The following is a 16125-nucleotide window of genomic DNA, read 5'->3' as shown; positions in this document are numbered from 1 at the left end:
AAGAGTGAACAATGGGAAGAGTATGATAAAAGCCATGTTCTGGAAAGCCTAGTTTCTCAAGTGGGTACCGAATGGGTTAGAGAAGGATAGGAGTAAGAGGAATGGGACTGATTGGGGGAAGTTTTCTCTTTCTCAGACCAGGCCCAAGTCACATGATCCCTATTCCCAGAGCCAGAAGGACAGGCCTGGAGCCCTAGGTTGCAGGAAACTACATGATATCTAGGCATAGAGGTCTCTAAAAGTCAGACCTTAAGTCAGTGACAGGAAGTTACAGGAAATGACTTGACCCACAGGAAGCAGACAACATTGGTGATCATTGGTCAAGGATGGTTACTTCCTTTTAGTCTATCCAATGAAAAGTTTTGGGTTTTTTGCAATTTAATCCCTATAGCTTGTCAGGTCAATTAGCACATGGTGTGAGCTGGGATGCCTCCGGGGTATGCTTGAGCCTCTCCCTACAGGGATAAATAAATGCTTTCTCTTTGGACCTGAAGATGTTTCTGATCAGTTAATTTGGGAAGGGAGTCTAGTACCCATCCCACACGACAGGGAGATCAGCTAAATTCCTGCTTATCTCACTTCAGAGAGATAAAGGGACTCATGGTAGTCCAAGAAGCAAATGGGATCTCAGCCTATATTAATAGAGGTGTAGTAGGCAGGACAATAAAAATGACAATTCTGAAGACACTTATTTAAGGGAGGAAACCGAGAGACTGAGGAGCATCCAGAAGAAGATATCAAGGAAATGAAAGTCTTCATATTTTGCCATAGGAGACTACAATGTAGAGGCAAGGAATGTAATATTCAAAAAGTAATCAGCCACACAGAAGAAGGTTGACATTTGCTTCCAAAAGGGCAGAACTAGGAATGCTGAATGGATATTGGATGAGATTTGGATTCATTTTTTTTTCATTTCTAATTAGACTGGTCAAAGCTTCCAAGGCAGAATGAACTTTCAGGGGACAGCATGGGTTTGTCTATACTACAGGTTTTAAGGCCATGCTTAGATGACCACTTGTCAGGTACATTGTAATGAGAATAGATTTGGCTACATAGTTTTGGAGGTTCTTTCCAACTCACATCCTGTGCTATACACAAATGGCAAGACACTATAATGTTCTCAATAGATCTTTCATAATCTTGGGTCAGGTCACAGGAAATAAAGAGAAATTGGCATGAAATGATGCTTAGAAAATTTCATCTTTCAAAAAAAGCCCCTACAATTCATGGCGAAACTGCAGACATTTCTGGGAAATGTGAATTCTGTATGGATAGTCTATAAGAGGAAGTACCAAGGGATTTTAAAGATGGAACTACTATCAGACAATAAAAGCAAAAATCTGATTTTGCAAAAAAGAATTTCTCTCATCTTCAATAATACATCATGTAAAACTTTGTGAAGTGATCATGATTCAGACCATTTGATCAAATCCAACATCAATAACACATTGCCAATTCTAATAGACATGTGGCGGAAACCATGTGTACCCAGAGAGAGAACTTTGGAGATTACATGTGGATCAAAGCATAGTATTTTCAACTTTTTTTGTTTTCTTTCTCATGTTTTTTTTTCCCCCTTTTGATCTGATTTTTCTTGCACAGCATGACAAATATGGAATTATGTTTAGAAGAATTGTACATGTTTAACGTATATTAGATTTCTTGCTACCTAGGGGATAGGGGAGGAAGGAGGAAAAATCTGGAACACAAGATTTTGGAAGGGTGAATGTTGAAAACTATCTCTACATGTATTTGGAAAAATAAAAAGCTATTATAAAATAAAAATAATGTAATTAAAAAAATAACATTGCTAGAGGATTCTGGAAGATCACAGAGTAGGTCAGAAAATTCCAAATCTTCCTCTAAAACAAGGCACAAAATAGTACCTCAGGTTGAATGTAGACCAGTAAAATGAACATGCATTGGGGCAGAACAGTGCTTCTCTTGGACAATTGGAGAAAAACTGAAGAAAAAATACCAGGACTGAAGTTTGGCCCCTGTGAAGTCTAACCACCTGTAAAGTTAGTTCTACTGAAACAGCAAGCAGCAAACCCTGGGAGGTAGCCTTGGTTTTCCCCCAAGAATTTTCACCTCCCAGACAATATGGTGAGTCAGGGGTCTGAGCTGGGGAAGATTGAGGGAATATCTGCTGATAACAAAGGTCAGGCCCACCTAGGCTGCCTAGATGAGGCCCTGGGCAAGAGAGAACCAGCATATATTTGGGTGGCTGAGTGCAGAAAAAGTGGGGCACAGATGCTGCTGCTTTGGGGCACTTATAAGGAGGACAGAGTTCTTGTTTTTTGACCAGATGGGAGAACTAAAGGAGGACCTGAGCAAGAGGCCTCAGGACTAGAGGTGATTATGCTAATAATCTGCTATAATTTTTTTTTTTTTAAGAGAGCAGGCAAAAGAGAAAAAAACCAATCACAGAAAATTACCAAGGGAATAGAGAAAACCATGGTTTCTCTTCAGAAAAAAATCTCTCCTACATCAAGGAGTTATGCTATATATTCACTTGTGCAAAAAGAATTCATAGAAAAACTCGAGGAAAAGAAAAAGACTTTAAAAATCAAATGAGAGAGATTGAGAAAAATAAGGACAATCCAAGAAAAACAAGATTATGAAAAGAAAGTCAAACAATTAGAAAAAAAAACAAAATATAAAAAATAAAAAAAGATTGTGAGATATCTCATAAGAAAAACAACTGATCTCGAGAATAGATCAAAAACAGAAAATGTAAGAACAATGGGAGTACCTGAAAGCTATGATCAAAAAAAGAATCATGATACAATAATGCAAGAAATAATTAAAGAAAATTGTCCTGAAGTGTTAGAATAAGAGGGGAAAATAGAAAAATAGAAAAAATTCACTCCTCACTACCTGAAGAGATCTTATAAGGAAAACTAGAAACATCAGAGCCAAGTTTCATAACCCTAAGTCAAGGAGAAAATATTGTGAACCTTAAGAAAAAGATTCAAATATGGCACAGCCACAATTAGAATCTCATAATCATAATGCCAGCTATCTTAAAAAACTTCAGGTCGTGAAACACTATGTATCAAAGAACAAAAGAAATGGGACTGCAGCCCCAAATATACCCGACAAATCATAATTTAATGAATTGCCAGACTTTCAAGATTTTGTTGCAAAAAGATTTGAACTTAATAGAAAATTGGACATAAGATCCAAGAGAAATATGATAAACATCAAAGACTAATTACAAGGGACTCAATAAAGATAAACTGTTCCATGTTTTTTTACATGTATAAATTTAAACCATACATCTAAGACTGACATTAGTAACTGGATAATTTGAAAAAAGATTGAGGTAGAGCTAAATATGAGATAATTCTAAAAAAGCAAAACTGTGTAGGAAAAGTTAAAAAAAACTGTCATATGAATGAGATGCAAGAGAAATTAACACAGAAGAATTATATGGGGCGAGGAGGGCTGGCAGTTCTAAACCCTATTCTCATCAGGAATGGATTAAAAAGGGAATAAAACAAATATGTCTAGAAGGGTATAAAAGTCTTCTAAATTTGTAAAGAAATAAGAGGGGAAAGGAATAAGCTAAGGGTGGACATAGAAGGGTGTATATATTAATGGGAATGAGATAAGATATATAGATTAATGGAAATGGGATAAAGAGGGAGGAAAGGGATAAAGGGGAGGAGAGAATAATGGAGGGATACTTGGAGGGAGGAGTAGGTTAAGTACTAGCAAGGCAAGGTAGGGGGTAGAAGTAAAGGAAAGGAGTCAGCAGAGATAGGAAATAAGAGATACACACAAATACAATAATGATCAGGAACAGAATATATTAAGGAAAAAAGTAGGGGTAGTATTCATTGATCTCAGATAAAGTTTAAGCTAAAGTAGATTTAATCAAAAGAGAAAAATAGAAAAACTACACTTTATGTCAATCATATTAATGAATACTATTTTAGACTAAGCTAAACAGTATAAAGTTGGAATTTGTTGTGGTGTAGGAAATAAGTTGATGGATTTAGAAAAATATGGAAAGACGGACTTATGAAGGGTGATATCCATCTTCAGAGAAAGAGGGAACAAATTTCCTCTTATATAGATGTATATGAATGTATGTGTATGATTATAGATATCTGTGTATCTATGTGTGTAGGTATATATAAATGTGTATAGAAACATATACATAAACATATGCTTAACTGTAGCCTGCTTGGGAGTGTGGGGAAAGGGAGGGGGAAAAGGGAGAACAAAAATGAAAGAATAAAGTAAAAAGTATACAGCAGAGAACAAAAGAAAACCTACAAGGAAGCAAAGACAAGTTTTGAATATTATTATATTCTAAGTCAATAGTAGCTTTCCACAACACGTCTATCATGACTTCCCCAAAGGATAAAACCTTAGCAATTATCTGCCAATAGAGATTGCTAAAAAAATTATCTTCAATTAGTCATAGTGAGCAAGCCACAGTTAAATAGATAGAAAAATCAAGTATGTTTATCTCTAAAATAGGTTCTTCACATAGATATCAGCTATATTGTTCTAAGTCTAGCTGATTCTTCTTTTTTCAGAGTTGAAGAAAATTCATTGTATTTGGCCATTTAAAAACATATTTTGAAAACTGCACTAGTACAGAGACACAGAGCCAAAGTGCATAAAAGTTCTTTGTAAGAAGGGCCTTAAGCATCCAGGTCTAAGAGATATATCATGACCAGAAAGAACAAGAACCAATACAAGGAAAGCCTCAAAATGGAGTAACTGCAAGTCTTCAGAAAACACATATGTACTATCTTTATCAACTGCATTAGAATAAAATTAATTTTAAAAAATTTATGAATTAGGAAGAAACATCCTTTACTTTTCCCAGGAGCCCTTGGATTTGCGGGGAGGGAGAATAAAAAGGAGAAAAAAGGAAGGTACCAGGGGATATTGTTGATATGTGACTTGGCAATCTAGAATTAAATTAACTTGGCAGTTAGGGCTTAAAGAAGAACCAGAAATCATGGAGTCCAAAGTCCTCATTTTATAGCTGAGACAACAAGCCTAGAAAAATAAAATGCTTTGCCCAACTTTGAAAACAAGTTTTCAAGACCTAGAGAATACCTGGCAAGAGCTATGTCCAATACTTGGAAAATTAGTTCCATGGCATTTTTTAGCCAATCGGAGTCAATTTACCCTCTAAAAATTCAGAGGGTATTTAGCACCACAAGTCTGATTCCTAGTCCAGGGCTCCTTCCGCTACACTAATTTGTAATGTAAAAAGTCATTCAAAAGTAATTTCATTCTGTGACCAAAACCAATTAAGCTTGGAAAAAAGATCTTAAAAAAACTCAAAGAGAGAAACTCACCAATTTGCGGAGCAAGTCGTCATTCTTACAGCATTGAAACAGTGATGTCCACCTGGTAAAACTTTCAGCCAAGTTTAACAGAATACCCTGGTAAAGGGAAGTAAAGAACACAGAATTAATATTAAAGCCCATGCTCTATTCAAGTTTTTTTTTTTTTTTTTTACTCCAAGGCCTCACTATGATGGGCAGATAATGTTGGGTTCTTGAAACCTATCAAAGATGGCCAGGTTTTGAACACTGGTCATTCCCAGGCTGACTACCAGCAAAGATTGCCTATGAAGTTTTAGAAGGACTGCAATTTTCAGTGGTGGAAAGAATACACAAACTTAATGAAAACATGGAACTGGAAAGCGCTCTGCCTAAACTGGAGTAAAATTTCAATTAAGTGAAATGTTCAAATGACTGGAATTGTTATTTCTGTATGGTCTTAGGATTTGTTTGTTTTTCTTTTCCTGATCTTTTTTTGTTTTGTTTTGGCTAAAAAGGGGGCCAATGGCAAAGTAAGCAAATATCAAAGATAAGAAGAAAAAAATAATATAATAATAAATCAATATTCAGTTAGTTTCAAGGTTAAAACTTAGATTCACATATAACTGATTTTGATAATGATTTAAAAAATTGTGTACATCAAAGATTCAATTTTAAATACTCTTCTATACTTATAATGGATTAAAAAAAAATAACAAAGAAGAAATGAAACAAGATTTATTGAGTTAGCCAAAAAGAAAAAAATAGCGACTATGCAATTCTCTAAGCATTCTGCTTAAGCAAGGTTTTACTCATTAATTCCATCTATTTTCCCTTTTCCTCTGTTACCCTTCTTTCATTTCTCTTCACTGCCAAACTTTTTGAAAATGTTCTACTCTCCCAATCTAAGACTCTTGGCTGGCTGGGATGCTAATCTACTCCAATTCATACCTATATAGGAATCCTTTCTATAGCATTTTTAAACAAATAGTCCTTCAGTCTCTATGTGAGGTCTTCCCCTGACCCCTGAGTCTTCCCATTTCTCCCTGTTTTTTTTTTTTTTTCCTTATATGAGCCAAAATCTGTAACTTCCACTTCTCCTAATTTTCTAGTTTTGCCCTTTGGGATGAGGCAAAAAAAAAAAAAAAATCTAAGCTCTTTTTTATAGAACAGTCTGTTAAACACTTCAGAGACAGCTTTTACTGGTCTTGTGTTTATCATTAGTTTTCTCTTCACTTGATTTTTGTATGAAATTGTCTCATTTACCCCAATACTTTATCTAATTTAAGTTGACTTCTGCAGCACTCCACTGACATTATTCTTTCAGTGGTTGCTGAGGAACATCTTCTCAAATCCCCAAGTATTTTCTTTCTTTCTTTTTTTTTTTAATATATAACTTTTTATTTACAAGCTATATGCAAGGGTACTTTTACAGCATTGACAATTGCCAAACCTTTTGTTCCAATTTTTCCCCTCCTTCCCCTTCAGCCCTCCCTCCTCCAGATGGCAGGTTGACCAATACATGTTAAATATGTTAAAGTACAAATTAAATACAATATAAGTATACATGTCCTAACAGTTATTTTGCTGTACAAAAAGAATTGGACTCTGAAATAGTGTACAGTTAGCCTGTGAAGGAAATAAAAAAATGCAGGCAGACAAAAATATAGGGATTGGGAATTCTATGTAGTGGTTCATAGTCGTCTCCCAGAGTTCTTTCACTGGCTGTAGCTGGTTCAATTCATCACTGCTTTACTGGAACTGATTTGGTTCAGCTCATTGCTGAAGAGGGCCACATCCGTCAGAATTGATCATCAGATAGTATTATTGTTATTGAAGTATATAATGATCTCCTGATCCTGCTCATTTCGCTCACCATCAGTTCATGTAAGTCTCTCCAGGCCTTTCTGAAATCCTCCTGCTGGTCATTTCTTACAGAACAATAATATTCTATAATATTCATATACCACAATTTATTTAGCTGGTCTCCATTTGATGAGCATCCACTCAGTTTCCAGTTTCTGGCCACTACAAAGAGGGCTGCCACAAACATTCTTGCACAAACAGGTCCCTTTCCCTTCTTTAAGATCTCTTTGGGATATAAACCCAGTAGCAACACTGCTGGATCAAAGGTTATGCACAGTTTGATAACTTTTTGAGCATAGTTCCAAATTACTCTCCAGAATGGCTGGATGTCTTCATAATTCCACCAACAATGTATCAGTGTCCCAGTTTTCCCACATCCCTTCCAACATTTTGCATTATCTTTCCCTGACAATCTAGCCAATCTAACAGGTGTATAGTGGTATCTCAGAGTTGTCTTAATTTGCATTTCTCTGATTAATAATGACTTGGAGCATCTTTTCATATGTCTAGAAATAGTTTCAATTTCTTTGTCTGAGAATTGTCTGTTCATATCCTTTGACCATTTATCAATTGGAGAATGGCTTGATTTCTTATAAATTAGAGTCAATTCTCTATATATTTTGGAAATGAGGCCTTTATCAGAACCTTTGACTGTAAAAATGTTTTCTCAGTTTATTGCTTCCCTTCTAATCTTGTCTGCACTTGTTGTATTTGTATAAAAACTTTTCAATTTGATATAATCAAATTTTTCTATTTTGTGATCAATAATGATATCTAGTTCTTCTTTGGTCATAAATTCCTTCATCTTCCACAGGTCTGAGAGGTAAACTATCCTATGCTTCTCTAATTTATTTATAATTTCATTCTTTACGCCTAGGTCATGAACCCATTTTGACCTTATTCTGGTGTACGGTGGTAAGTGTGAGTCAGTGCCTAGTTTCTGCCATACTAGTTTCCAATTTTCCCAGCAATTTTTGTCAAACAGTGAGTTCTTATCCCCAAACTGGGGTCTTTGGGTTTGTCAAACACTACAGTATTAAAGTTATTGACTGTTTATTGTCCTTTGAACCTAACTATTCCACTGATCAACTAGTCTATTTTTTAGCCAATACCAAATGGTTTTGGTAACTGCTGCTTTATAATATAATTTTAGATCTGGTACAGCTAGGCCACCTTCGTTTGATTTTTTTTTTCATTAATTCCCTCCCCAAGTTATTTCTTGATAACTCTATGAAGCATCTGACACTACCAATGAAATCCTATTTTTGATACCTTCTATGACTTTTGCTTCCATAACATCAGATTTTACTGGTAATTTCCTTCTCTCTTAAATCAGAGGTTTTTAATCTTGTGAACTTGATTTTAAATATTTTGATATTGTCTTCTCACATAATTAGTCTCCTTTGTATTTCTATGTATTTTATTTTCTGCATTTAAAAACAGTCTTCTCAAAAGAGATTCAAAGGCTTCACTGTCCAAGGCCCACGATCCAAAAAGGATTAACAATCCCAGAGCTGTTTCTCTGACAGATTCTGATAGTGTCTTTTTTTTTCTTTCAACTATCTATAACTATAAGAGTAAGTAGAAGTTTGAAACTATATGTTCAACTGTTTTATATATTAAATATCTTGTCATTATTTCAATTTCTCAGAAAAATTTTAAAAATTTACTTTTATTTTCATTTTCTCTCTCTTCTCACTATGCTGAGGATGCAAGAAAAATAGAAAAAAATCTCAAATACAAATAATCATACAAAACACATTTTCTTATTAGCCATACTCTCTTATTCCTTGCCCCACCCCACCTCCCTCCCCCCCCCCCAAAAAAAAAAAAAAGGACAGAAAGAAAATAGAAAAAAATATGCTTCAACCTGCATTCCAAGTCCATTGGTTCTCTTTTTGGAGGTGGATGGTATGTTTAGTCTTTTGAAACTGTGTGAATCAATTACTTAAATCTTCAGAACTGATGATTCTTACAGCATTGCTCTTATTATATAAATTATTCTTCTGGTTCTAATCATTTCACTTTGCATGAGTTCATACAAGTCTTCCCAGGTTCTTCTGAAACTATTCCCGTCATCATTTCTTGTAGCATAATAATATTCCATTATAATCATATATCACAAGTTATTCAGTCATACTTCAATGGATACCATCACCTTAATTTTCAATTTCTTCCTACTACAAAAAGAGCTGCTAGAAATGTTTTTGTACATATGGGTGATGCTCTCTTATGTCTTTGGGATGTGGAGCTAGTGGTGGTATTGCTAGGTAATTGCATATATACAACTGAATAGCTTTTGAAGAACAGTTGCAATTCAATACTTCAATGTCAACATGTTCACAGCTAAAACAATCATCTCCCCCTCCCCCCTTTCATTTATTCTATTAACAGTCCTTCTCCTGGTCAATCAAGCTTATGATCATGTGGTCATCTTTGACTTTTCCTTTCTCACCCCACTCTCCTCCAATTACTCTCTTGTTTCACTGGGCCTTCTCTGCAACCTCTCTTATATAGACCCCTTTGCTTTCTATTCTGACTTACCTACTTTAACTTTCATGAGTTCTTGCTTGGATTTCTGCAAGAATTTCCCTGCTCTATCAGATTAATCTTCTTTACATAGAAATCTGTTCATGTGACTCTACTGCTCAAAAAGCCTTCCAAGTTTCCTTGTGGCTTAGCAAGTAAAACACAAATTAAGGTCCTTTACAAGGTGATACCAACATGTGCTTTCAGCTTTATCCCCTACCACTTTGGATCATTCACTGTTCCGTGAATACGTTCCATGTATTCCTACTATTCATCCTATCTCCCATGTTCATTCATATTCCTATCTAATAGTCACTGTTATAATCTCATGTATTGAGATGTCTTCACTGATATAATCTTTAATCTGGACAAGAACCAGCCCAAACGCTAGAAGCTTTCCCTGATACTACCTTTCTCACATATTCTGTTTCTCAAATACTTTTCCACCTGAATTCTTTCGGCAACTTGTATTTCTTTTCTACAATTAAGCTTATTTTGTATTATAAATGTTTACCATTCATAATGGTATTTCATTATTCCATCTATTTACATGGAGTGGGCAAGGACCTTATTTAATCCTCCTTCCATCTAAGACACCCTGTATAGTCTTGTGCATGTGGTAAATGCTAAATAAAAGTTTGTTGAATCAATGATCCATCAACAATTGCAAACCATGCTGTGCTCTTTAACATCTACATGGGTGTTTATAGTATAAAATAAAGATTGTCTAAATCTTACTTCAACATAAAGTCCCATTACATATTTGGTGCTCAAGAAATAAATATTCATAAACAATAATTTTAAATATCTAGTAAGTTCTACTGCAACTCTGATGCCATGGAGGTGATCCTGGAATTTTAAAGGCTATATCTTCAATATTTGTTGGGATTAAATCTGGCCTAGTTGATGATTATTTATTATGAAGGTCAGCTAAGGGTGAAGAGAATGAGTAGCAGAAGGCTGGCTGCAGCAATTTGGTGATCTATGATGATGGAGAAAACTCTCATTTAAATGATTAACTATAAGAACAAAAGCTAAAACAGAACCATTCTAAATAGCAGTAGCTGGCAGTCCTAGACACATAGCAAAGGTGACAAAAAATTAGGCAAAACATATGTAATAGTTTGAGTTTGTTTTGGATGCTTTCTCACTGAAGTTTTAGTGAATAATTAAGGAAATCAGATAAGATATGGGCCTTAAGAATATTCATATTTTTAAACAAAATAGGGACAGAGAGATACAAATGCTGCTTACTCTAGACCTCTTTCTAGAATGGGCTCTACATTATTGCTGGCTAGCTCAGAGAAATGGAAGCCCCAGAAGAAACTGAGACAAAGGTGATAATTTCTACTTCAACTCCTCTATGAAGCATGTACTAATCCTTGTTCCCATCCAGAAAGTCCTTGGCTATCACCAAATTTTTTTTTTTTACCACATATGTGCATTAAACCTCCAGTGTTCATCATTCTCATTAGCTCCAATTCTACAAAACAGTACTCTTAGCAGTAGCTAGAATTCTTGCTGGGTTTTTGTAATCTCCCATCTCTAAGACTATTTGGTCCCAGGGAACCAAAGGTTAATCCTTGGAATATAGTTACAGTCCTGTAACAAACAAGGGTTGGAAAAAGAACAAAAGAAGAGTATTCTCAGCTTTTCTTCACTTATCACATCTATCATCATACTTTCCATCCGTGCATGTGGCTTGTGCAGATCTAGGCCTACCTCCTCAATCTAGACCTCCTGCCAGTTTATCTCTTTGAAGGATAACTGGTTAAGGAAGCTCAATATTTAAAGTATATGTAGCCTCATTTCATCACTTTAATATTAGATTCTGATGAAATAACAGTATCTGGGAGTCTAAATAAATGATTAGAATCAAATCCTCAAGTTTTTTGGTGTTTTTCATGGGAGGTGAGATGTAGTGGAGGTTAGGGCCTAGAAGGAATAATAATAGTAAAAAAAAAGTTCTTATTAACGTAAATTGATTTTTTTGAAAAAACCCAGTGGAGTGATTCTTCAGTTAATGTTAGTTCTTATTAGCATGCAGGTGCTCACATTTGATGGCATCTTGGTAGAATTCTCTTGCTGTTCCTCCTCGGAGGTACATTGTTCTGCTTTTGGTGACACGGAAGAACATATTTCAAAGTCAGTCTGTCCCAAATCTTGCAAGTACTGGTAAAGTGGAGAATTCTGAAAGAGATTAAAAGAGAAGTGGCATTAAAGTATATTCCAAGGGTTTTGTTATTTCTCAGAAAAGACTGAGAATGTATGAAAATCAATATAACTGCAATCTTCAGCTGTTGGCCACAAATGGTTAAGGATGAAATCATTAAGTAAATGTTACCTGAAAAGTAAAATGGAGAAAACATGCCAAAAACAAAGATTGGCTTTATCTGAGTGAAAAAGAATTTTAGGGTCCAGCTTCAGAAGCAGCATTACATCAGGTGCAAGGAATCCTCACTATACTGAATGTTGGGGGACCTTGTGCACATTGACATTTCCTTAGTTTGGATACTGTCTATATGAGTCTGGAAAGAGTAATCATGACATCAACTGTCCCAAAGCTTTATAAGGATCAAATGAGATGACTGCTTTGTCAACTGTGGAACATTATATTCCACGCAACTCTGCTATTTGTTCTCACATACCCAAGCTCTCCCTTTAGAGAAAAGCCTTTTTCTATAAAGAATTCTCTGCTTTCAAAAAATATCATGCATAAATAAGGCTTTAGGACAATTGAAAAGGAGCCACTCTTTTTGATATTGCATTAAAGAATGATTCTGGAATCCTAAAGAGAACATATACATTAGCAGTAGGCTATTCTTTCTAATTAAAGGCCTGAAGTCCCTAAAGATATTATATGCCCTTTGCTTCCAAGATTTTGGTTCTAACAATACATCAAATAAGGACATGTATTATCTTGGGTTTAAAAAGACTGTACAAAATAGTATATGTATGTATACATATCCATACATATGTATTTGTTTATATACACATATGTATATATGTATAGACACATATATACTTTATGTTTAATATTGTGTATATGATTATATATGCATAATGTACATGATACACGTGTTTTTGTGTGTGTGTATGTGCACGCACGCGGATATTTGTCCTTCAGACATGGTCCAAAGTTAAGTTACTTTTGGAGCTGCTACTAACTAAACCACAGCAGGCTACCTGATCAAAACTGACAATTCTTTTCCTCAGTGAACTCCATTTCACATCAGACTAGCATCTGCTACTTACAGACTCTCTTTTTATCAGAGGCAGTCATAAGTCATAGAGCATTCTAAAAGCCTAATCTTTTCCTATTCAAGTCATTCTCCCTTCTCTTGGATACAAAGCCTGGTCAGTACACTACTGAATGTAGCTTTTAGGGTTGTAAAGCATCTGGTACAATTAGGTGGTGAGAGAAGAAAAGCTATTAGTGAAAACATCTTACTGAAATCTTGGCACCTGAACTGCCTACACACTGGACTTTCCTTTGTAAATCTAAGTCAAGAACAATGGTGCTATTACTTAGTCTACTGAATTTGACTTGGAAATTTTGGAAAGTGGATAGTTCTAAGCTGCTTTAGTATCTCTTTCTTAGAGGATAAAATCTGGATGCTCCATTTAACTCAGAAACCACTCACTCCTTGGGCTTCCAAATTCATTTGAGAACCTCGGTCACTTTTTTTTTTTTGGCTAGGATTGGCAAAAATAATTTTCTTAAAGTGCTGCTTCTGCAAAGTTTTGGATTTCTTGTTGGGCATGGCTTGTTTTTTTTTTTTCCCCTAAAAAGTTATTTTACCCAACGGGGCAATCTTAACGCACTTGAAGGTACTTGGTTAATTCATCATTCAGATGGGTTGTTTTTGTCATTTTCGATACTATTGTTGGTATTATGTATGTTTTCTCTCAACTGAAATTTACAGGAATAGTGAGCCACAAGGATTTCCTGAGAAGTTCCCACATGCTGTGTATGAGGTTTCTTGTATTTCTTTTGGCTGATGGGGCTTTTTCCAATTCTACCAAATTATATTTTGACTCCAAGGTTTATTTATCAAAACAATTTTAACATCTGCAATTCTACTCTTTGTGGACTTAAAAAAAAAGTCACTAGCCAACAAAAGGAGATAGAAACCACCTAAGTAGTTCATCTCTTCCACTTCAAACTCCATCTAAATCACTCCTCCAGCAGTATACTGTAAACATAGAATGATTAAAAGCTTCAGTCCCTCACTTTTTCTACCCAAGAAGCTGGATTCCTTCTACCCTTCCTCCTGCACCATCCCCTCAACTGGCTCTTTGCTTTCCTTTTCTATTCATCCTTCTTATTGATGAAAGACTAATCTTTATTATGCACAGATTGCCACATCAATTAAAAAAGATTCCATTTCCTCTGGAGAAAAGTTCTAACTCTTCTCTCTGCTTGGCATTTCCTAGCACTTTATCTCCCATAACTTCTAGCCTCCTTTTCCCCCTTCCCGCACACTCTACACCACAGCCAAATTAGATGGGTCTCTGGGGGCCTAAATACCCATCACCCATTTTTATTCTCCTAGTCCTTGTTCAGGTTTTCTGTTATGCCTACAACATCCTTCTCCTCCCCTCTTATTTACTAAATTCCAATCTGTTCCTAAAGTTTACTTCCAATGCCAGCTCCTCCAGAAAACCACCTCTGATTGTCCCTCATATCCTCTAATCTCACCTAATACTTATACACTTCTGTAATATTGTGCACAACACCTGTTTGTTACCTCTACATTGATTAGACTTAACTTTATGAGAGTACAAACTGTCTCTTTAAAAAGCTCTATCAATACAAATACTCATCATAATTCTCTACTAGTAGTAGGTACCTAATATTATTAAATACTGTTGAAGGTTGCATTCTTTTAAAAATCAACATCCCTAAGTACACATTCAAAAGTGATTCAAAGTATAAAAATGTAATTTATATGTAACTTATGACTACATAGAGAAAGGCATACTTGGAGCAATCATTTAGTAGTCAAAAGCCTTTCTTCTTTTTTATTTGTGTCTAATTTAGTAGTCCAACTTGATGAAATGGTAATTCTGCAAATAGTAAAGCTTTACTGAGAGTCTTCTTGGAAAAAAGTAGCAGAAAAGGATGAATAAGTCCTTTCCACCCCAGTTTCAGAACACAAGACATTAACCATTAAATTAGTAAAGTTAAATTGCTGGCTCCAGCAATTTGATAGTACTTATTTCATACATTTTTTATGGTAAATATTCATTCTTCCACAAACTTTAATTCCTAGAACAAAGAAAAGTTCACATTTTAATTAACAAATATTTATTAAATTCCTATGTATGAGTTATGTTAAATACTGATGTGGCAAAGAGAGAAAATTAATACAATTCCTATCTTTTAGGAATTTTACACTCAAGTAGGGGAAAATAATTCATGGAACAAAAAGGCATAATACAAATCAGAAAGTGATTAAGTGAATAAAAGCAGAGAGATTTAAGGAAGGTGGAACTATCTCTGGAGGAGTGAGAGGTAGTGAGTGAAATCAAGCTAGCTGTCCTGGAGGAAATGACACTAGATTGGGACTAGAAGGAGAAATCTGGGAGCAAAGGACTGTCTTTTGTTGCTTTCAGTATCCCTAGTGGCTTAATAAATGCTGACAGATGGAAGGAGAACAATAAAGAAAAGGGAACACAATAGGAAAAAGTGGGATGGGATTAGGATAAAATGAACAGATTTGAAGGAGTCAACTATACAAAAAGAACTATGTGATATAATATAAGAAGTATAAATAAAGAACTAAGGCTCAAAAGGGAGCTTGGATTGCAGTCAGGGTGAAGAGGGCCTTCAGTGACAAGTCTCAAAAATTTGTATTTAAAGCCAACATGGCTTCATCAAGAACAGATCAGGATAAACCAACTTCATTTTCCTTTTTGATGGAATTATTAAACTACTGTATGAGGGGAATGCTGTGGATATAATTTACCTAAATTTTAGCCAAACTTTTGATAGCGTATTTTAGGCTAGTGTAGTGGGTCAGGAGATGGAAAGATATGGCTTAGATCATCAGCATGGTCCAGATCAGCGGTCTGCAAAACTTCAGTGAAGGCAAAAGCAGATTTAAACATAATTGGGAAATGTTTAACATGATCAGGCACTAGGATTCTTTTATAAACAGTTCCTATTTGAGTAACACCTTTGTGTTAGACAATAAACACATCAGATGAATTTTTTAAAAAAGACTTGATGTTGCATTTGGTAGAGAAGGAACTAAAAAGTGGGCATATGAGTGCCTCTGTGGGGTAACATCTTCCAACGGTAAGCAGAAGTCATTGGGAAAGCACAATGATATAGAATCTAGGCCAAACCTCAAATGTCCAGATTAGCCAGGGGATCCTGTGGCTATGAGTGGCTTCTTCCTCTTTTTCCTTCCAAGATGGGGAATGA

At 35.3% G+C, this 16125-nt stretch overlaps 1 protein-coding gene across 5 annotated transcripts in view; it reads right to left on the bottom strand.

Annotated features, from left to right (window-relative positions):
- VEZT (vezatin, adherens junctions transmembrane protein) overlaps positions 1-16125 on the bottom strand; it is a 105806-nt gene that overhangs the window by 59406 nt on the left and 30275 nt on the right. For all 5 annotated transcript variants that reach the window (XM_052000847.1, XM_052000848.1, XM_052000852.1 and 2 more), the window contains exons 2-3: positions 11748-11882; positions 5331-5417 (exon numbers count right to left, since the gene is read on the bottom strand). In XM_052000847.1, the coding sequence (XP_051856807.1) occupies positions 5331-5417; positions 11748-11882 (222 nt within the window). The remainder of the gene's footprint in view (positions 1-5330; positions 5418-11747; positions 11883-16125) is intronic.

Source organism: Antechinus flavipes, chromosome 5 (assembly GCF_016432865.1).
Source record: "Antechinus flavipes isolate AdamAnt ecotype Samford, QLD, Australia chromosome 5, AdamAnt_v2, whole genome shotgun sequence".
NCBI classification, from domain to species: domain Eukaryota; kingdom Metazoa; phylum Chordata; class Mammalia; order Dasyuromorphia; family Dasyuridae; genus Antechinus; species Antechinus flavipes.
Note: the sequence above shows the minus strand (reverse complement) of the source record. Positions and strands in the feature narration are given on the sequence as shown.